Source organism: Sus scrofa, chromosome 7 (assembly GCF_000003025.6).
Source record: "Sus scrofa isolate TJ Tabasco breed Duroc chromosome 7, Sscrofa11.1, whole genome shotgun sequence".
NCBI classification, from domain to species: Eukaryota; Metazoa; Chordata; class Mammalia; order Artiodactyla; family Suidae; genus Sus; species Sus scrofa.
In genome coordinates this window covers 60,008,215-60,030,361 of record NC_010449.5, presented here as the reverse complement: position 1 = coordinate 60,030,361, position 22,147 = coordinate 60,008,215, and the positions used below count along the sequence as shown (strand labels likewise).

Sequence of the window (22,147 nt, the reverse complement as noted above, 5' to 3'; positions counted from 1 at the left end):
GTGCATCCATGCCCTAGAGACAAGAGAAGAGAAGTTTGTAAAGATATTTCAAGGGGATTTATCCTCCGGATGCTGGGCCCTCTAAGATACTTCCTGGGTGGGGAAACTAGAACACCTTTTTTTAAAAAATAAATATATTTATTTATTTATGGCCATTCCCAGGGCATGTGGAAGTTCTCAGGCCAGGAATTGAACTTGCACTACAGTAGTATCCGGAGCCACAGGAGTGACAATGCTGGATCCCTAACCCGCCAAGCCACCAGGGAACTCCTAGCACACCTTTCAAGTATTAAAAGCAACCCACTCATCAGCAGTCAATAGGGCACAGTTGTACCCATCCCGCAGAAGGGAAAACCACAAAAGTGGATGTCCAATTCTCCCCTAGTCCCCCCTCCCACTGCCTCTAGAAACTTTCATGAATAAATCCCACAATCTAGGCTATGCATCGGTGGTGGCTGGTGTCAGGCCCTAGAAGGGAAGCAATGATAGCCAGACTCAGACATGCTGGAGTTGGCACAAGCCTGAATTAGAGGCCTGGGTCTCCCCAAAGCCAGATGACCCTCCCCATCCAGGGATCTTTAAGCTGAGAGGAAGTCCTCACCAGCAAGGCATCACCTGGGCTCTGGAGACCCTTCCCCAGGACCCCAGGCCTGTTCTCCCTCAATTCAGACCTTACTTCCTACCTGGACCACCAGGTCCATCCAGGCAGGTGATGGCTGCTCAGAAAGGGGGAGCAGCCTGTGGCAGCTGTCTCATGCACAGAAGGAAGCCCAAAGGCCATTACACTGATACCTAGAACATTTCATGGTCTGAGAGGAAGGTTATGGCCTCAAGGGAGGTGAGGGAAGAGAAGAGAGGAGGCTCCTGACCCTGATCTCAGAGGCCTTTGGACCTCCTACCCTGGAGGCTGCAGAGGATATGAATGGTGATAAAACAGAGGCAGGGGAAGTGGAAGTCCTGAAACAGGGTTGATCTCCTTCAGTTTCCTCTTGTCCACACATGCCCATGCTCGCCTCTGAGAACAGATGCTCATGCACGCTCTCTCTCACATGAACACACCTGCATGCACGCACGCATACACACACACACACACACACACACCCTTTGTGCACATACTCTCGTCTATGTACCCGTTAAATTTTGCCATTGTATACACATCCATTTTCAGGTGGGCATATTTTCTTGCACACCCAATTGCAGACATTTTGACACAAATGATATCCACTGGGAATCCAGTCAGCTGGAGGAAAGGGAACGTCTGGTTTTGCCCATTAAGATTTTTCCATCCTTCGAGATTCACCTGAAGCGCTGCCTCTTCTGGACCTCCCAGACTCTCAGCCCAGCCTGAGCCCCGGCTCTGATCTCCCAGAACACTGTGGATTCCCTGAGGGCAGGAGCCTGGTCCCACGCAGGCCTGTGCCCCTGCGGTGCTGGCGGCCAGGGGGCTTCCCATGCTTTCTCCTGGAGGAGCAGCACAGCCACGGTCCCATCTCATACCCTCCTCCCTCTGCGCAGATGGCTCCCACTCCAGACACTGCTCCTAGCACCAGACTGCATTCCCACCTGCCACCTGGAGGGCCTGCTGGCTCCTCCACCCAGCAAGTCCAAGGCTGAGCTCAGCATCTTACTCCTCAAAGCTGAATGGCACAGTCAGCACTTCAACTGCCTGGGCTCGAAACTGCACAGCCATCCTCAGCTGCCTTCTCTTTCCTCCCACCCGCCCCCAGAGGCCCACCCCCCACGCAGTGACCAGGTCTCATGTGGCCTCTTCAATGACAGCTTCTGAATTGGTCCCCAAATACTCTGTCCTAGATGAGCTCCTCACTACTCCCCACCCAGTGGACCCTTGCCCTGTCACCCGCCTGGTTGCCAGCCTCCTCTCTCTCTCCCTCCAAATCACATGATCTCTGGGTTACCCGGACACAATGCTATGATTCTGTAACCCCATGCGTGAAACATCCCCCCTCCTTTGGTAGACACCCCCCCTCCCCAGTGACTACAGAAGAAAGTTCAAGTTCCTTGGTCTGGCAAATCCCTGACCCCTCTTCCCTCTTCTCCCTCCTGCTTTCTTCCCAGGAGCCAACTGAACACCCAACCACGGGCCGCATCGCCATCCTCTTCCTGGTTCCTCCTCCTGAGACCACCCCTATCTTGTGAAATCCCTTCCCTCATCCAAAACCCAGGTCAACCGCCTCCTCCTCCACGAACTTGGTCTAACCGCGCTGGGTGTCTGTGTTCACAGTCATCACCTCCTGCCTCTTTTGTCAGGTACCACCCCATGCTCCTTCTGGCCCCCAACAAAGAAGCTAGGAGTCTGCATCTGAGGAAGGGATGGGGGCTGGGGGCTTCCCCTCCATTCTAGGCCCAGCATAGATAACGGCCCGAACTGAGCAGGAAGATGATGTGATGAGAAAACAGAGGGCAGCCATCCACACCTGGTGGGTACTTATTGTGTGGGAGCCATCTGCACAGCGGGAGGCAGGTGTTATCTGAGTCCCTTATATAGACGGTCCTATCTCACTGAATCCTCATGAAAATCCTATGAAGTAGGTACTATGATTATGCCCACTTCACAGTTGAGACTGAGGCACAAGAAGCGGGGAAATCGGCTGGACCCGGTGTGTCAGGAATTCAAACCCAAACAGTCTGACTCAAGAGCCCCACTTCTCAGCATGCTCTAGAAATATAAACCTGGTTGGTAGTATTTTCTCTCTCCCAAACTCTGTACCTCCTCCTACTCGCCTTCTCCCTCCCAGCCCTGGCTCCTGCGCTCTCTTCCACAGCACCTTCCTCCTAACATCTTCCCTCCCTAACCCATCTGCTTCTTCCCATCAGTGAACCTTAGGTGTGTCCTAAGGACATCACTGTCCCAAAGCCCACAGGCTTCAGGGCCAGGGTGGCATGAACATCCCCCTCTCCACATTGACGCCTCTTCTGCGGGAACATCCACAAGATCCTTGGAGCATCCTGTCATTTGCTGGCCATCTTTCCAGCATCCGTCTGCCACCCTCCAGGCCCCTGGTGATGCTGGCTCACAACCTTCCATTCCACCCTGAATCCTGCCCTCACGCTGGGTGCCTTCTACTCCCTCCCATCAACCCAATGACACCCAGCATCCCAGTGGCTTGAGGTCCTGCCTCTAATGTCTTCACTCCAGTCCATTCCAACAGCAGCCCCTGGACTGGCTCACTACTTCCAGCTGGTCCACCTCCAAACTTGGATGAGCAATGCTCTCTCCCACCCTAATCTCCTTTCCTCCCAGCTTAAAATAAATAAATAAATATATATATATATATATATATATATATATACATATATATATACATATATATATATATGTAATGGCATATCTATTTTTTAATTTACTTACCCAGTCATGCTAAGCCTATTCTTTAGGGTCCCAGGAGCCTGCAGTCAGCTGACCCTCTCATTCTCCCATGACATCCCTCCTGCCTCTTCCCATCCTCCCCCCGACCCCAACATAATGGTCCTGCTCATCAGTCCCTCTTGCCCCATCTTTCTGGCACCACTTCCCCAGCTCACAGCCCTGGCCCAGGGCCATCATCAGCTCTTTTCATATTTATTCGGGCGGGTGGCTATGCAGAAAATCCCACAACCTCAGCCCAGTTCTAGCAATAAACACCAAGTGCCTTAGCCCCTTGTACCTCATCAGGGCTTCCATGCTCAGCTGGGCCCTCACTTCTGCTAGCCCAACCTTCCAGGAGACCCTAATAACCTTTCCACCACTTCCCACAGAAGCTTTTCCAAATTATCTCCTCTTTCCACTACTTCCACCCTCACTCCTAGCAGATAACACCACCTGTCCTTCACAGAGAAAACAAACGCCACCAGAAAGTCCCCGTCCTCTTCCTGCCACCAGACTCCTACTTGCTTGTCTCTCCCTCACCCCCTCCCCTCCCCCAGTCACAAGGGAATTGGTGACCCCTCCACCTGCTGTCCTGACACCATCCCTTTTCCCTCCCCAGGAGCCAGAACCTGCAGGGCACCCCCTCTCTCGCCGGTGTCTTCAAGCTCCCTCTCTACTCAGCCTTTCCCATCAGCTTTTAAGCTCTCTGCAATGAAGAAAATAAAATCTCTCCTGAACCCCCACTGTCGTATCTCATCTCCCCTAGAACTAAGCCTCCCGAAAGATGTGTCACTGTCTCCACTCTCTCACTTCCACGTCCATCCCCTCCACTGCCCTCACCAGTGTCCATCCACGTCCATCCCCAGCACTGCTCTCAACCACCCAGCAACATCATCGAGGCACACGCCCTGCTTCAAAATCCCAGGGACACCTCCCAGTCTGTTTCTGTCTTGACCCTCGGCATCACGTGACACTGTGCACCATTTCTGCCAAGACACCCCGCTGTGCTGGCTCTTCTCTGTCCTGCCTCTCCTTTCCCTCCCGATGCAGGAGCTCCTCTTCCCCTGCGTAACCTTTAAATGTTTTTGTTCCTTTGGGCCCTCATCCTCCCTTTCCTCCTCACCAACTCCCAGGGCATCTTTATTCTTCTGGCTTCCAAACCAGACCTCTCTCCGCCCCTCCCCCACAGCCATGTGGTCACTTGCTGACTACAGGTCAACACCTGGATGTCCCACGGGAACCTCCTTCTCCACATAGCCACATATCACTTGGCAGCTTCCCCCACAAACTCTTGTGCTCCCAGCACAAGACACCACCAGCCATTTGAATGCTTAACCTGCAAACCTGGGAATCAACCTCGACTCTCCTATCTCATTGACCTTCCAATAGTCAATCGTGTGGGATTCAGCACAGCTCATCCACCCAGCACCTGGCCTACTTCAGCACCTTCCTAACTGGGCTCCTGCCTCTCCCAGGACCTCACAGGCCTCAGGCTCCAGGGTAGAGTCCGCATCCTCACCACGCTTTGCCAAGCCCCAAGTCCTTCCAAGCTCCCAACTAAAATCCGAGTTCCTCACTCTCCTTCCAGGGCACCTCCTGATCTGGACTCAGCCTCCTCTTTTGCCCCAATTCTCCTCATGCCTCTGCTGCACTAGGCGCTCTGCTCCAGACACTCGGCAGCTTTCAGTGCCCCAGACCTGCCACCCTTTCTCTGTGCTCTGGGCTTACACACAGCATCTGCCTGAAGCTCTGCTCCCCACCCCAGCTCCCTTGGCTCAGAGGAGCCGTCACTCCTGGGAAGCCTTCTCTGTCTCCTAGGAAATCTGGTTAGATGGCCCTCGTTCATGCTGCCCTAGCACAGTGCACACTCTGATGGAGCTGCCTGTCTGTCTCTCTTGTGGTCAGTTGACTCTCTGAACTGGGCACCATGCCTTTTTACGAGGTATGTCCAAAAACCATGTGAATGGGTGGGGAGCGGGGAATGGGTGGATGAGTGAATAAATGATTGAATGAATCCCTTGGGAGCCAAAGGCTGAGTGGCAAGAGGCCCAGCAGAAACTACACAGAATGCTCAGCCCTCAGAGACACCTTCCCACGGGGCTTTCACAGGCCTCCGAGGATGGGGAAGGAACGTATTCCCTCCAAACTCCCAGGACTCAAAGATTCCCAGCAACATCCACTAGCAAATGGCCTGCACCTGGTGCAGATGGCGGTGGAAACGTCACAGGGGAGGAGTTGGAAGTGTGAATGAACACGGGACCAGGAGAGAGGGGGGTGGGGTTCTGCCACAGCGGGATGACAGGGAAACCTGGTTAGATGCCCTGGGTTGGCATGGGACACTGCAGCTAAAGAGACATCAGTCAAGGCCATGACTGTGTTTCCAGCCTGACCAGCACAGGCCGGCAGTGGCAGAACACACCAAGCCTCCTCTCAGTATAGGCGCACCCCCTCCGTTACAGGCACGCTCTTTGGTGAGGACTTTGAGGAGTCTCTCTTCTCCCCAAATAGTCCTGGCACAGAGTTCCCCTGGGCAGGGGAGGGAAGCAGCTCCACTTCTCCCCTAGACTCCCCCCTCTGTTGCCTCCACGTTGCAGACCCAGGACAAGTCCCATCTCCCCAAACCTTCTGCGTGCTCCCCAAGTGCAGAAATGAATCCCCTTGCCCGAGATGTTAATACATAGCTGGGCCCAGAGAGGGAAGGGTGCAGGGGGCCTCAGATAAGCTGTCTTACTGTTAAATGAATGGGTGGATTAAAGACGGTTGGGGGTGGGGTGGGGGTGGAGAGGCTAGGGAGGGGAGACGGCCAAAATTAAAAATAAAAAATGCACTGAATGAAATGTGAACACGTTATTTCCTAGTAGGATTAGGGGTGATTTTTGTTTTCTCCATTACTCTTTTCTTGATTTTCTAAATCCCCCATAACGGGCAAATATTACCTTTTAATCAGAAAAATAAATCCACCATTAACTACTGACCAGTGTCCCATGCTGTGAAGAGTCCTCTAATGCGTACCAGGGGAGAGACACACAGTCCCCTGGGAACTCTTAGGCGGCCAGTGTAGACAGAGGTGCCTCCCAAAGGAGGGCAGGAGGAGCAGATTTTCTGGAGGATGTTAAGGATGAGGAGAGAGGCGGAGGCCTTTTGAAGGGCAGGTGTAATAGAAAGGAGACCACGCGCCCGCCCACAACGCACACGTGGGCCACCTTCCTTGCCTTCCCACCCGCACCACCAGTAACAGCTGCTGGGAAGCGAGGGCCAGCCCCTCCCCGCCCTGGCTCTCCTTTAGGCTTCTTCGCAGAGACAGCGCAGCGGCCCTGCCCCCTCGCCACGCTCCGCCCACCCGAGGGGGCGGGGCGCCGGAGCCTGACCTTTCAGCCTCCCCGCCCCCTCACGCAAGACAGCGCTGCCTCTGGGGGGCAATAAACGCCCCCCCCCCACTGCTCCTCCCTGACCCTAGGGTCTCCCCTTACAGCTGATAAACTGCTGTCTTCCTCCCACCCGCGTCTGGCCACTGGGGCTCTATTTTTAAACCACCTCCAAATCTCTGACTCAGAATCACAGGGCTCCCAGGTAGCTGCTCCCTCGGCCGCCTGGGGCTGCTTCCCAAACAGATTGGGAGCCAAGGGCATCGAGCTAGCTAATGGGTGGGTTGTTGGCATTTGGGCATAGCCCTAGCTCCTCATTTTCCTGCAAGGATTAGCTATTGCCTGAGGAACAAAATCTGGCTCTGTGTCTGAGCTGGAAGACCCAGACAAGATGACCCTCTACTCCCGCCTCTTCCCTGGCCCCTCTCTGCCCTGAGCTGAGGCCCTAGTCCCTCAACATACAGTTAGGGCTGGCTTCGGCTGCTCCCCAAAGGGGTGAGCTGTGTGAGGGCTGGAACTGACTGAATCCCCTGCCCTGTCTCCTTCCGGGATCTTTCAGTCGTACAGCCCAGTGCTTCTCAAATTGCCATCCGCGTACAAGTCACCTGGGGATCTTAGGAAGATGCAGTCTCAGATTCACTAGATGTGGGGGCAGGGCCGATGCCTGTATTGCTAACAGGCTCCCAGGTGATGTTGAGGCTGCCGGTCCAGGGACCTCACATGGAGTCGCCAGGCTCTAGCAGACAGTACAGTGGTTGAGCACTCCAGTGTTTGAATACCTGGCTGTGTGGCCTTGCACACATCACTTCACCTCTCTGAGTCTGTCTGGTGGGGAAGGTTGACACTGTGGTTGCAGGATGGAGGTCCGTGCTAAACAGCAGAAGGAAGCAAGGCCAGGGGCAATGAGACGATGGAACCAGACAATCTGTACAGATACGCCGAATCCAGGGATCTCTGCAGTGCAGAGGCTAAAGAGGCCAGCCAAGGGCAGCTGGCCAGATGGGAAGCTTGCGGAAAGAAGAATGCACATCTCAGAAGACGTGACACCTCCTCCACCAACCCAATATCAGGGAGAAGAGATGGGAGCGTTTTAAATGCCAGACTTAGGACCCTTCTAGGGACATGGGCAGCCAGGGAGGATGCAGAGGAAGAGAGTTCCTTGGGGAGAGGATTGTGACTGTACCTCCTCAATGGCACGGCTGAGCACAGGCCTGGCCATAAGGAACACCATGTACCAACCCATTGCTTCTCCAATGGTCTGAGACCTCTTCTAGAGAGCCTAAATCTGTGCGCTCACAGAGACACACTAGCATAAGGTGTGCACACAAATACATGCATACACATATACACACACACACACACACACACACACACCTTAAACACCTGCTCTACAGCACCCTAACCCGCAGGATGCTGTGTTCTCTCAGGGTAGTGGCCTCACGTCTCTGAGTTTCACTCAGCTGACAAGACCAATTGGGGAAAATTGGGGAGGAAACCAGCAATTGAGTACTTCTCTGCCTGGCTTAAAAAAAAAAAAAAAAAAAAAAAAAACGGCTCAAACACAGCTCCCCCCACTTAGGAGAATGAAGCAAAAATAGACTCTTGCTGTGGAGTAGCATGTGAGCACAAGCTCAGGGGAAATTAGGTAGGAGAGCTCACCTGCTCCTGTAGGAAAGCGCGCCTGGGCAAAGGAGGAAAAGGGATGCACTGGGGACAGGACTTCCTAAGGCCAAGTAGCTCAGGGCTAACGAGGACGCCAGGGGAGGGCTGGCCATAGAAGGTAGCTAAATATTAACTCTGAGAGAGCCTTTATGTGGCCCTTTTCTTGTTAGGATGGGGGTCTCCTTAGGGTGCCTGGGCTCTGAGGACATGATCTTGATGGGACTCTGCCGCCCTCCCTCCAAAAAAGCACAGTCTGACAAGGACGCTGAGCAAGGACCATGTTCCCCAGGGTCCTGCCAGCCCCTGAGTTGTATGATTCTCTTTGCTAACAACTTGCAGGGAAGAAAGGGGAATGACTCCCTGGGGAGGCGCTCATCACAACAACTTGGATGTATTTCGCCTCCAAGCTCTGGGGAGCACTGAAGGGCTACCGTGAGTGCTATGCACTCAGAACCACAAGCTTAGTGGGGAGGGGGTCCTGGGGTGTCCAGCTCACTGGCCCCTGGGTGCTCCCCAAACTTAAACCCACCCGGGCCTCTTCCAGGCATCCATAATTGCATAAAGCTCCCAAGTGACTCTGCAGCCACCAATTTTGAATTTGGGGTCCTGCTAAAACCCAGCTCCTCTCGGGTCCCACTTGCAAGGCCAGGGAGGTAAGGGCTCGACTCAGCCCGCACAGCCGGACACGGCAGAGTCAAGTCTTCAGCCAGCCCCCTTGGCTCTGTCCCCAAAAGCTTCAGAGCAACGTGGCAGAAGAATGACTTCCCAGAGCCTCTGCGACAGAAGGGACAGCCTGTCGAGTTTCCTTCCCCTGCCAGTTCCCAAGTCGATGCTCCTGCTGGCCTGGCCCTTGGGGCCCCTCCAAGCACAACTGTCCAGTGTGACCTACAGTCTCCATGGATCCTCACATCTGAACTCCTCCAAGGCCACATCTGAGCTTCCCAGAGGGGACAGCCACCCCCAGGGGTGGTGACTAGGAGGAGGGGGTGGTGGGGCCTTATTGCCCAGGAAACAAAGAAAGCCTGATCTCCACTCCCACAGGGGCTGTGATCTAATGGGGGGCCCAGCAGATACAGCATAAGCACACAACATGCAAGGAGCCCCCCTGCTCTGATTGGCAGGATAGGGGCTGGCAGAGACTCCGCAAAAAGAGGCTGGGAAGTAAGGGATCCCCACTGCGCCACCGGGAGCACAGGGGCCGAGTTAATTCAAAGATCAAGCCTGGATGGGCCTCAGCAGAGTCTCATCAGCTCGCCTTGCCAGCAGTGCTGCCCCTGCCCTGCTGGCTCAATTTGTACTAATGGGGTCAGGATTATGGGTTCAATACCTATTTGGCCAATTAGCTTTGCTCCCTTCTCAGCCTCAGCCTGAGCCCTGATGCTGGACACTGAGAGAGGAAAGGACTTTGCAGAGGTCACACAGCAGAACAGGATGAGGGCCAGCAGGGCAAACTCAACAAGGGGGGGGTGGACAGTTACAAGCTGGGACAGCTAGGAATGGGAGACCCAGGCTCCCGGCTGCACCCCGCACCCCAGCTGGTGCTGCACAAGGACAGGCCGCAGCTTGCAGAGTCTCCCTTAGGGGACCAAGTTTCTTCTCAAGAGTGCCAATGGCACTGATGAGACCTGTGGACCTAAGGGTCTTTCCTGTCCCTGGGGAAGGGGAAAGTGCCTGTATACTCTGACAAATCATAGGTGGGAACAGCCCAAGGCTGGCTTTGGCATCGAGTAGCTGCGGACTTGGGTTAATCATTGGCAGGGGCTGCTCCAGCCTGCAATGGGAACCGCCGGGTAATTACTTCTGGGCTCCAGGCCACACATTCAGTGACATTATTGCAGCAGCAACACCTGCCTTCCTAGGATGGCAGATGAAGGGAGTCTTCTCAGACGTTGTGCAGCTGGGACCAGGGCCTGGGAAAGCTCCCCTGGGCTGCAAGGACCCGGGGTGAGAGGCCAGAAAGAGACACTCAAACACACATGCAAATACACACACACACACACAACTCAGACAGCATCAAGGGCAAGACCCGGGACAGTGGGCTTGGAGTCCTCAAGGGCAGAGCTTAAGGAGTGCAGGTCCAAAGAGGCAGGTTCTGAGTCACCTGCCCTCAGTGTCGGCCAACACCTTCCCCAGCCAGGCGGCTTAGGCTCCTGGACACTCACCTCCAAGAAATTACGCAGAAAGGCTCTCTCTCTGCATCAGATCCAGCTCAGATGTGCTTCGTCGAGGAAGCCTTCCCTGATCATCAACACAAACTGGTCTATCTCTTGTCTGCCCTTCTCTAAACCAGACCTGGGGACCCTGAGAGGGGCTGAAATCCTACTCTCCCCTTTGCCACATAGGTGGTGACCCTGTCCTCCGTAATGGGACCATCTGGGAATGGACCATCTGGGCTCCCAGCTGGGACCTCCCCTAGCTTGGCCCTCCCCTGAGCCCAGAAGACAATGTACAATGTATTAGCCAGCCCTGTGTTATGTATTAATTTCTGAAAGCCTCGTTCGTGCAGACATAACACGTCCACCCACACGGGTAAATGCTTAGACAGACACAAAATCATCAGCAGCCAATTATCAGGCCCCCGCAGCTGCCGTGAGCAGACCTGGAGGCCCCATTGCTTGCTCCACAATTTGTGGGAGCCCAGAGCTGAGGGTGCACTGGAGAGCAGGAGTCCCTCTATCAAGCCTCCCCGCCCAGCTCCGAGCACCGCTCTGCGGAAGCCACAAGCTGGCTGCCGGGCTGCAAAGACAGACACAGCACCAAACAACAAGAGAGCAGAGGGGGGCAGGAGTGGTCACACATGAGGTTTGGTGGCTCTGGCGTCGACAGTGGTGGCACCATTGTGTATTTATAATTTGCACTCTAGCTCCCGGAGAAGATCAAAGGCAGCTGGCTCTGATGCTGAGAGGTGTAAGAGCTCAGGGAGCTTAAAGGATGGCAGGGTTTCCAAGAGGCTGGGGCATAGGACAGGGTGGGCAACATGCCCACCCTGTTCCCAGCCCTGGGGTTGGCTCAAAGCCTGCGTTCTAGGACTCCCGTTCCTGACCTCAGACCAAGGGCCTTATCTTGGTCCCAAGCTGAAACGTGATCCTGAACACACACTGAGCCCGAAACCACAGACTCCACTTCCTCACTTCTCTGAACAAGGTAATGAACCATGTGACCACCTATTTCTCTGGTGGAAAGAAGACAGATACCACTGGCTACCTGTCCCCTTCCCCTCTGAATGAACCTCTACTAGGAACTCCTACAAGGAGCAGGTGCATCAATGGCATCCGGATGTGGTTCCAAAATCCCAAAGGATAAGCTCACTCAGGATAAGCCTGGGTGCAGGGGACAGACATTGTGATCCAGATCCCCAGGGTCACCCTCCAGACGCTGCCTTTTCAGGTACAGAAAGACTGGTTGGATTGGCTTAAGATGGGACCCTGAAAATACCTAACACCCCAAAATTCAGGTGTGGGGCTAGGGAGACAAGAAAAAGCTCAAGTGATGAGACCATTCAGGAGAAGCCTTCCCTGGATCCCCTTGGCTAGAGGCGTGGTGGACCGCAGAGCCCTGAGACCTTTGAGCCAGATGCAACAGAACTCTCTTGGGTTCTGGTTTCATCTCTGACTTTACTCTGTGACCTTGGACTAGTTGCTTTCCCTCCCTGGTCCTCTACTCCCCATATATAAAATCCTCCGCTAAGGCCTGTCCAGATCTGGTATTCTGAGACTTGCTAAACTTCCCATGCCAGCTGAGCCCCTCCTCACAGATAATGTGTGTCCCACATCATCTGCAATGTTTTCATTCTCAAGAGAATGTTGTCTTGAACTGCTCTTGCAATTTAACTTTTTAAAGCTAACAACAACAAAAAAAAGGGTCATTTGGAGAAAATCTTTTTTTTCCCCATCAGAACCTCAGTTTCCTTATCTGTAAACTGGGGGTAAGAGACTCAATTTTTCAGGCCACTATGGAGAGTAAATGATATGAGAAATTAAGCCCCTAGCACAGTTTGGCACATGGTCATTGTTCCTAAATGGTAGTTAATGATCTGTGAGTCCACCTGGCTTTGGTTCCTATTGGTTTGCACCTAGGGTTGTAAACTCAGAAGTCTACAGGGTTAAGCAGCTAAATGTGCATGAGTGGCATGGCTGGGCTTAGGCCAGAGCCCACAGGGATGGGTGGGAAATGTGGGCAGCTGGAGAGCAAAAGCCATTTTAAAGCCTCTAGTCTGCTATAGCTCCTGCCTACAGGTGGGCTTGTGCAACCAGAGCTGCCAGAGTTTCCAATTTTTCAGGAGAATCTGGAAAGCCAAATTTTTGTGTTACCTCTTTCCGTTTTAAACATTGTCTCACACTTGTTATGACACACTAGGCTGGCCAAACAGGACACATCTGGGTACTGTATTTGGTCCACAGGATACTGCTTAGCAACCTCTGGTCTAAGTACTGAGGTCTCATCTTGAGCACTCTCAGTGATGGGGAGCTCACCACCTCTCTGTGCTGCCTCCTGCCCCAGCTCTGGGCAGGTACTGATGGCACAGAGTGTCTCTGAGTGGCTTCCTAGGCTCTGGGATCACAGATTTCCAGGGCCCTGGCAATGCTTTCTCAGTAAAGCCCGGCTGGCAGAGAACATCCTCTCCGAAGCCAAGGCGATGCCCCTGCCCTCCCATGGCCCGCTCTGGCTGGGAAATGTGGATTCTTCAACATCCCCTGGGCCCAAGCAGGACCGGCTGGCCGGCCTCAGTAGCCCTTCTATTAATTAGCAACTGGCAGTAGCAGCTCTGTGCTAGCCTTGAGCCAAGAGGTGTGTGTGCTGCTGCTGGCTGCCTCCTCAGTTATATGACAAGTCCCCTGGGGGACTGGAGCTGGACCTTCTGCTCTGGTGAATTCCCCCATGGTGATCAGTGTGGCGCGGCAGGCACAAGGGCCACTCAAGCTGCTAGGACACTTGTCAGCCCTGTCAACTGTATGTAGACTGGTGCCTTCCAGGCTGGCTGGGGGCGGAGAAGTGACGGGCAAGCGGGGCCCACAGGACGGCTGCTAGGCATGGGTTGGGGTGGGGGAGGGTGTTAAGATTCCACCTCGGCCCCCACCCCAGGCCACAACCTTAAGATGCCAGCTGCTCTCACTGGATATCTCTGTCCTCCTTCCAGCCAGCCACTGTCAGAACCCCTCACACCGGCTCTCCTGCCCAGCACCTCTGGACTCTCTCACTGGCAACATCTGTTCCTTCTTGGAAATCTCATTGCCGCACAGCAGTCACCACACTCCCTGCCCCTCTCCTCCAGCTGGCCACCCTTCTAGCCCTTTGATTGGGAGAGAAGCTGTGAAAGCAGTGGAATGGGATGGATTAATGAGGGCCCTCTGGCCACCTGGACCCCCCCCCCCCCCGCCCCTGCTCACCCCATCCCAACAGCCAGCATCCAGGGCCAGCAGGGTCGAAGCAGAAGTGCAAGACAGGAGGAGGGCTGAGGATCCGACACCCCCAAGTTTGCAGCCAACTTCTATGGCTGAGCCTCTCAGCCCTGTTCCCAGAACACACCTTGCCATGCTGAGCTAGAGGCCTGGAGGAGAAGCAGTCAGGAACTCAGCCAGGGAGCTCAGGCTAAGCACGGAGCATATGGTCTGAACCTCAGTTCTCCAAGTATGATTCGGGGCTGGGCACCAGCAGCATCAGCCTCACCTGGGCGCTTATCAGAAATGCAGAATCTCAGGCTCCACTCCAGAGCTGATGAGTCAGAATCTGTATTTTAACAGACTCCCAGGTGAGTTGGATGACCTGACAGCATGAGAAGCACCGCGTTAGAACAAACACAGAGTTCCATCCGAAGGCCATGCAGGGAGGGAGAGATGGCTGATGGTGGCCACCGTGGCCTGAGAGGGCATGCCAGAAGACCCAGGGGCCCTAAAGCCTGGGAGAGGAGGGCTCCTGGAAGGCAGACAGCCCAGCACTGTGAGGCTGGCCACCTGACAGCCCAAAGCCTCCTTGCGGGCAGCTCACGACAGCTAAGGGAGCAGATGGAGTGGGGCTGGGCAGGCGAGAGGCCCCCAGGCTCATCATGCAGTGGCCAGACAAGTAACCAAAGCCTTGCAATGGGGAGAACCTGGAGCCCCGGCCTCCCCACCCGGCAGTGTAAGGGTCCTGCCCCCTCACCGCACCCCCCGCCCTGCCCCCTGCCCCCCTGGGTTTCTGTACACCCAGCATCCCCGGGGTACCTCGACCCCAGGATGCTGGTCTCCACAGCACATCCTCCACCTGCCCCAGTCTTAGCAGGTGGAGCACGTCCCCATCACTGGAGAATCATGCTGCCCACTGTGCCAGCTGACAGCACCGCCCAGGCAGCTCACCTTGGAATTCCCTCTGCACCAAGGCTCCCTTCCCCCCTCCCCTGGCGCCACAGAGGCCTGCAGTGCCTTTTGGCCCAAAAGGGTCTGGCTTTTCACACCAATAGCAGAAGCACATTCCTGGGCAATGACCCCCCAAATGGCCCACCTAAGGAGGAGCTACAGAACCCCATCAGACCCAGAGCCAGGCCACTGCCTTCTTCCTCCTCGACACCTCCTACCTGAACAGCCCTCCCTAGGGTTTTAAGGGAGAGAGAGAAAAACAGAAAAGGAACAGGTCCCCACATGGAGCACCTTCATTCTCCAGGCGTCTAACTTGGCCCCGGGTTTTCATGCCCATCCTGCAGGCCACGGGAGGCCCAAGCCTCTGGGTCCAGAGGGCCCAGTGAAAGCACTGGGAGGCTAGCACCTGCCGCCAGGCCCCAGGTCAGGATGCTTCTGGGAAGGCCCAGAGAGGGGTTCACAACCTCGATGGTTTTCAACTTCAGACCCCAGAAGTTGAGGGTTACACTGAGTGCGTCCGGATAAGGGTACCTTTCTGGATAGAGACTCTAGCTTCCAGCAAGTACTCAGTTCTGTGACTCAGACCCAGTGGCCTGACCCAAGGACACAGGCCAGTCTTGTGTGCTCAGAGCTAAGAGAAGGAAGCAGAGTGGGCAGGGGTGGCGTGGGTCATGACAGCATCCCTGGGCTCTGGCAGTGCACCTCGCCCCCACCGGGTGACCACAGCTTGTACAGTTTGTGTCTGACACGGCCACAGGCAACAGGATGCCCATTCTTCTAGGTGGAAAAACTAAGGCTCAGAGAAGGCTCATAACCCAAGCAGCGTCCCAGAGCAGATAAGCCTGGGAAGTGATGTGAGATGGGCAGCAGTGGTACCTAGGGCCAAAGACCAGTGCAGGAAGTCAGTTTTAGGCCATCCCTGGGAACGACCAGGCCACTGGCCTAGTTTCCATGATTTTAGAGGCCAGCTATTAATGCCCCAAGTAAGGGCCCCTCTGTTTCCTTCCCTGCCTCACATTTCAGAAGGCATTTGGCTAGGAGAGGGAAGGGGCAGAGGGATGAGAAGGACCAGGCTTCTGCCTGCCCCCACTCTCAAGGCTCAGCTAGAGTTTGGGGCACAGACGCAGCCCTAGAACTGACATCCCACACAGGGATGGGAAATCCCTACCGGCCCCCACATCCACCCACACAGTTGCTGGATGCCTGCTCAGAGAGACACCTAGAAGTCGCACACCCAGGCTGGCCCCCTGAGCCTCATGCTCAAAAGCCCGACCAGCTTCTGGGAACAACACCAGGTCCATCTTCACTGGGGGTCCTCCCCTCCTTGTCTCTCCTCCTGGAAAAACAGGATCATACTGATGCTATGTTTTATTTGTTCCCAGTTTCCACCACCAAGCTCAGCTTCCAGGACATGGCTCATGTGAAAGGAAGGTTCCACCCAGGACCCAAGAGCCCAACCAGCTTTAGGTGGGAGCCTGGGAAGCTCTGTCCCAAGGGGCTGTGTGTTCTGGCCTCCTCCCTTACCAAAGCTTAAATATGGATGCAAAAGGCAAATGGGGAGTAGAAGGGGAGAGGAGGCCAGACAAGCCTGGAGGAGCCATGGGGGTAGCCAGAGCATGGTGTGTGGGTGTGCAGGGAGTGGTAAGAAGGAGAAGAGGCAGCCAAGAAAAGCCTATTAAACACACACCCCAGGTTACACAGGTCGCTCAGAGCGTAGCCCCATCCAGCCCTTGGAAAACCCAACCTTCCTCCCCAGGAATAGGAGGTGCCAGAAGCAGCCTGTGCCAGCAAGCCCTGAACTTCAAACCGCAAACTCAATCTATCATGGTTTGCTGGTGATTCTTTATTAAACCAATTCTGCTGGATCAATGCTTCCTGCCCGTCAAAATGATGAATAAATCCTCAACTGGCCTGAGCAATGCTTGCAGAAGCTCTGGTGAAGCCGGAGCTGGACAGTGGGGATTGGTTCCATATAGAGGTGCAAGGCCAGTGGCTGAAACTTGAAGGGCTGCTGGGTTTGTTGAGGGGGGAGGGCGGGGGCGGAGAGGATGGGTTGAGTTGGGTTTTCTAAGCTTAGAAGACTTGGCCAAGTCCTTGCCTCTTTGACCTTGTGAAGATGAGACCAGCTGTTTTTTTTTTTCTAGAGCCATGACCACAACCCCTACACACACACACACACACACACACACACGCACGCACGCACGCACGCACACACGCACGCACACAGATGGTCTTTCCTGAATTTCTTCCCTTACACCCCACCCAACACCAGGCTCTGCAAAGAAAGTGTATGCTTCCAGCTACCAGTTCCTGTTGCTTGTCACTCAAACCCAAATTCAAAGCCCAATCTGACTTTTCTTCCTGTTGCCCATTTATCAATCCCACTGCATCCACACACCTCCCTGTCCCTACCTTCCTTCCATGTGGCCCAGGCAGCCTGCAGTTAGTAAGGGATTCTGCAGCAGGGGGACTTCAGACACAAGCCAAGATGGGCAGAATAAGATCAGGAAGGCAGAGGAGATTCCACTGGATGCCATCAGCCTGGCCCCAGCCCTTCGCCATCCAGGATAAGGGGTAACTGGGTGGGCAAGGGCCAGTCAGAGGGAGCTCCATCGATGCCTAGTGTTAGACAGAGGCTAAGGCATGCCTAACATTGGCCCCTTGCGGTACCCCACCCCAGGCGATGGGATTGGGGGTGAGAACCCTGAACAGAGGCTTTCAGACAACAAAGCTAGTGGAGAGGCAAGCGAGGCAAGGTAGGTTGATACTGGCATAATCCACCTGCTGCCACCACCACCACCAGGGAGTTCAGAGAGAGGAGGGTCCCAGGACACCCACGGGGTGCAGGAGACAAGAGTGACTGTCCACTCCTCCCTAGCTCAGGCAGGGCTCCTCAGGTCACAAGAGGGGAGGCCACGGGAACCAGCCACAGTTCCTCATGCAAGGGTCTTACACTGGCTCGCCCAACTTGAGAGCTGTGGCTGTCTGTTTACTCTGGCCTCTGCCCACCCCTGCCCACTGGCAATAGGAATTCTGAATATTAGGATGAGGCAGAGCAATCTCTCAAACAAGGAAAAGGCAGGGGCCCTCTGTTCACCACCTATTTTAAGCTGTAGAGTGCTGCCTGACTGGTCATTCCCAGCACGAGAAATCTCTCTCATTGGATGGAAAATGGCTTTGCTCTCATTACAAACCTAGCTTCCCTGGAGTTTGCAAAGAGGGCTCTGGGCTGGCAAAATGCTCATTTATATTGGCAGGCAAGCAGGGTAGGCAGGGAAGGGAGCTAAATAGGAGCAGGGCCTAGAGAGACAGAAAGGATGAATTAAACCCAGCTCAAAAGGGTGAACATTTTTCAGACCCTCACTTCAGCCTTGTGTATCAGGAAAGCCCAGGGGGGGATGGGGGACCCCAAGAAATTGCCTAGGGTAGGGGCATCCCTGACCTCAACTTCAGAGGCAACAATCAATCTCTCTTTTTGTACAGATACCTCTACAGGCCCCGAGTGGTACCTGGCATCTGCCTCAGGTAATGAGGAGGGGGCGGGGTCCCTCTCCCTGACTGGCAGTCACACCCTTTGTTTGAGGACCTATGACTGCCCTGTGGAAGACCTGGAGCTGCTTGGGCCACTGGGGTGAGGATGGGGCACAGGAGGAGCTTAGGGTCACAGGACAACTGCTTATCAGTCAGGATACCAGGCATCTTCACTGACCACCCTGAGAAGGTCACGATGTCCTGCTAGTCTGGATGCCTGCTGCCCAGGGTGCTGGCTCCTGGCCCACTACCTGGTACAAGGGGCTGGGCCTAGGGTTAAGGTGGGTGCAGAAAGCTTTTATCTTGGCCCCAGTGACCTCAGTCCTCCGGGAGCCCAGCTCTCCCCTCCCCAGTTGCAGCTTCCCAGGACACCAGAAGGCAGATATCAATGCCTGGGGTCAGCGCCCAAGGAGCGGGCCCAGCTGCCAAAAGGTCTGTGTCTCTCGGTGGCCCTGCTCTGCAGGCTAAGAGCTGGAGCAGCCTCTACGATGGCCACCCAGACTCTGCAGCCCAGAAGAGGGAGGCGGGGATGTGCAGCTTAAGGTGGTAGAGCCTCATCCTGGCTGCGGACAAGGCTAGGCCAGGCTCCGAACACCTTTTCAGGTTGCCTCTACTGAGGCCCAGACACTAGGAGACCAGGTTGGGAGGCTGGAGCACAGAGGAAAGTTCTGACGGCGGTGCAAGAAGAGGTCTGGGGGTGTCTCGGAGCCTAGAGGCGTCCCCAGGCTCCCAGCGCCAGGAAGGAAAGTTAACTCTGGCAGAGGGGCAGGGCCGAGAGAGTGGAAGCATGCCTGCGACCGCTCAGGGAACGCATAGGATCGTCGCTGGGCCCCCCTACCTGAAGTCGCTGTAGGGGTGGATAATCCAAAACCCGGCCGACTTAACCCTCTCCTGCTCGCGCTCCACCGCTTTCTGGCTGCCAAACATCCGCAGGGAGAATTTGTTGACCCCAGGCTGGAGCATGGCCCCGAACTGGCGCTGCATAAAGCCGGCCTGGCCCAGGCGCACCTCCGCCTCGGGGAGGATCTGGTCGCCGGCGGCCGCGCCTCCCTCCACTTTGATCGCGGTGTCCACCGAGGGCTGCTCGCAGGAGGCGGGGACCGGCTGCGGCGGCTGCTGGGGCGGCGGCGGCGAGGCTGCGGGCTGAGCCGAGGCGCCAGGGCGCTCGGGCTCGGCCGCCAGGCCCGGGGGCGTCCTGTCCTCACCGGGGGACGCGTCGCCCTCGGTGATGAGCCGCCGCTCCTCCGCGGAGTCATGCAGGTGCCCGTGGCTGCTGCCGCCCCCTGCTCCGGCGCCGCTGCCGCCCCGGCTGCCCAGTGATGCCAGGCTCCCGCGGAAGCGCCTGCAGTCGCCGTTAGTGCTCGACTTGCCGGTGCCGCGGGCCGACCCTTCGCTGTCTGCCGCCCCGTGGGCCGCGCCCCGGGGTTCCGTGCCGCCTGCGGCCGCCGAGGGTGAAGGCGAAGGAAGCGGACGCAGCCGGATGCTCCTTCGGCTGGGGTCTTGGCGGCCCCCAGCCCCCTCCTCCTCGGCGTCCTCTTCCTCGTCCATGATCCACGCCTTGGCCCCCACCTGCTGCGGAAGGCTGTAGAGTCTCTTGCGCATGGACGGCGGCAGTTTGTCCATGGCGCCAGGGGTCGAAGCCCGGCCAGGGGCAGGGGCGCGGGTGCGGCGCCGCGGACCGGCTCCAGGTCCACCCGCGGGTCAGTCCGTCCGCGGGGACGCGTCCTTCGCCGCCGGCACGGGGCCGCCTTAGGCGCCCATGCTGGGCAGGTTGCGTGCCGCCGGGAGGCTCCCAGTCCGGCTCCGGGTCCCGGGGCTCGCCGCGCTGCGCCTCCTCCTGGGCCAAGCTGGGCGCGGGGACCCCGCGCTCTCTAGCTCGTTCCCTCCCTCCCGCGGTCAGGGGCGCGGCGCGCCGCCCGGCTCCAAGCGCCCCGCCCCCGCGGGGAACAATGGGCGCGGGTTGAAGCGGCTCTGCGGCCGCGGCGCTTGGAAAACCGCTTCGGAGTGCAGAACGCACGGCCCGCGCGCTTCTAGGGCGTGCGTCCCGCGGGCAGGCGGGCTGTCAGTCTGTCCCGCCGCCCAGCCTTTGTGGCCAGCCACGCGCGATCTCGCCTCGCTTCCTTTGGCCGAGCCCGGCCGGCCCGTTCCGGGTCTCCCGCCGCAGCCGAGCGGAGCCCAGCGGCCCGCCGGGCTTACATCAGCGGCCGCCTCCCCCGGAGCGCCCTCCGGCAGCGCTCGGCTCCCGCGCCCCGGAATATTCATGAAGCCGCCGCAGCTCGCGGGTTGCCATAGGAGCGACTCCCGCAGCCGGGCCTGCCTACCTGGGCTTCTTAAAGGGGCAGTGGCGCGCGGGCCGGGGGCCGGGAAGGGGGCGGGGGCGGGCTCGGCGGGGAGCGCTGGGTGGACGCTCGCCGGAACTCGGGGGCTGAAGTGAGAGGCGTCCCTAATCCTCAACCTTCGAATGTCTTTCCTTGGCCGCAGGCTGGGAGCGTGCCCCAAGCCTAGGGTTCTGGCTTGGGTTGCGAATTCCCCACCCCAAGACAAGGGGGTGGGGCGGGGTTTCCCGACCTCTCCTTCTCCGCGCTCTGGGCTCGCCTCTTCCTGGCGGTTATGCTTTTCACCTGGGTCTCCGACCCTCCTTTGGCGAGGCGGGCGGGTAGTCCGCACGAGGAGCCCCGGGCCTTCCCGCAGCGCGCCAGGAGAGGGGGTTTCCGGGAAATGCACTGCGTCGGGGCTGCTCCCGGGGTTTTCCTGTGATACAGGCGGGGGGCGAATCCCCCGCTGGTCTTTCCCCTGCGGAGCCTCGCGGCGGCCCGGCCAGAAGGGCGTGGGGGAAACTCCGGGAGGCACAGGGCTCGCGGGGGAGACCCAAGCCCTTCGAGGTAAGACTTCGAGGAAATGCGCCCGCAGCAGCCACTGATGCGGGATCGGACCCCGCATGCACCTCTCCTGGGGTGGTTCTGATGCGTGTTTCGGAGACCAGCCGGCTGCAGCGGGGAGCTAGCAGGCGGGCTCCCCGGGTGACTTCGCGCTCTGGGGCTAGCTGTGGACCTCCTTCTCCCTGGGTTCTCCTTCAAATTGTGACACCACAACGCTAGGGTAGTTCCTGCTCCTCCCAGGCTCCCTACCCCCAAGCAACTGCACAGCCCCCTCTCCCTTTGAGTCCGCTCCCCACCCCCCACCCCCCAGGCCCGCCGGCGATCCAGCTGTGTGTCCTTTCAATGTGTGCGGTCTCTGGGTTTACCGACAAATCCCACCAGCTCTGCCAGAGATACAGCTCTACTCCTCACCAACACCCTGAGACAGCCTGACACCCCAACCCCCATCCACACAGACCGAGCTGCCAGATCCTCTCTTTCTGGCCTGGGGGCTGCCAAGATGGCCCAGGGCTTGCTCAGATACTGCGGGGGCCAGCATGCCAGATTAATTTAGCAGTGTGGATGGGTCATGGGGGGGAAGGGGTTGGCCAGGGAAGGTTGGAGTGTGGGTTTAAAGCTGAAGTGGATCCTCAGCAGATTCTGACAGGAGGGAAGAGAAAAGTCCCCCTAGCCCTGCCATCTCTCTGAGGAATAACGTGAAGTTTTTCTTCATTCTCAGCCCACTTGTGATCACCTCCCCCATCCCATTCAGAACAGAAATGTGGGGAGCAAAATGGGGGGATGGTGGTGTTGCAGCCTGGCAGGAGATTTTCTGCTCTAGCCACAGGTCCACAGGACCTCCCAAGGGGAGAGGGAATGACTAGGGTGATGACATCAGCGATTGCTGGCATTTCTACTTTCCAGCAGCTCTGAGCTGACAGTTCTTTGCACAGATGCTGGGAGGCCTAATCCCTGAGTGTCCTTGGGTCTCCTTGAGAAGGAGTGTTCTTAACCAACTGTGAGCCCTGCCTG

At 56.8% G+C, this 22,147-nt stretch overlaps 1 protein-coding gene across 1 annotated transcript in view; it reads right to left on the bottom strand.

Moving 5' to 3' along the window:
• The window catches only part of HCN4 (hyperpolarization activated cyclic nucleotide gated potassium channel 4), a 41,863-nt gene extending 21,897 nt beyond the window's left edge, over window positions 1–19,966 (bottom strand). The window contains exon 1 of the mRNA XM_003128497.5: window positions 19,096–19,966. Within this exon, the coding sequence (XP_003128545.2) occupies window positions 19,096–19,880 (785 nt within the window). The 5' untranslated portion in view covers window positions 19,881–19,966. The remainder of the gene's footprint in view (window positions 1–19,095) is intronic.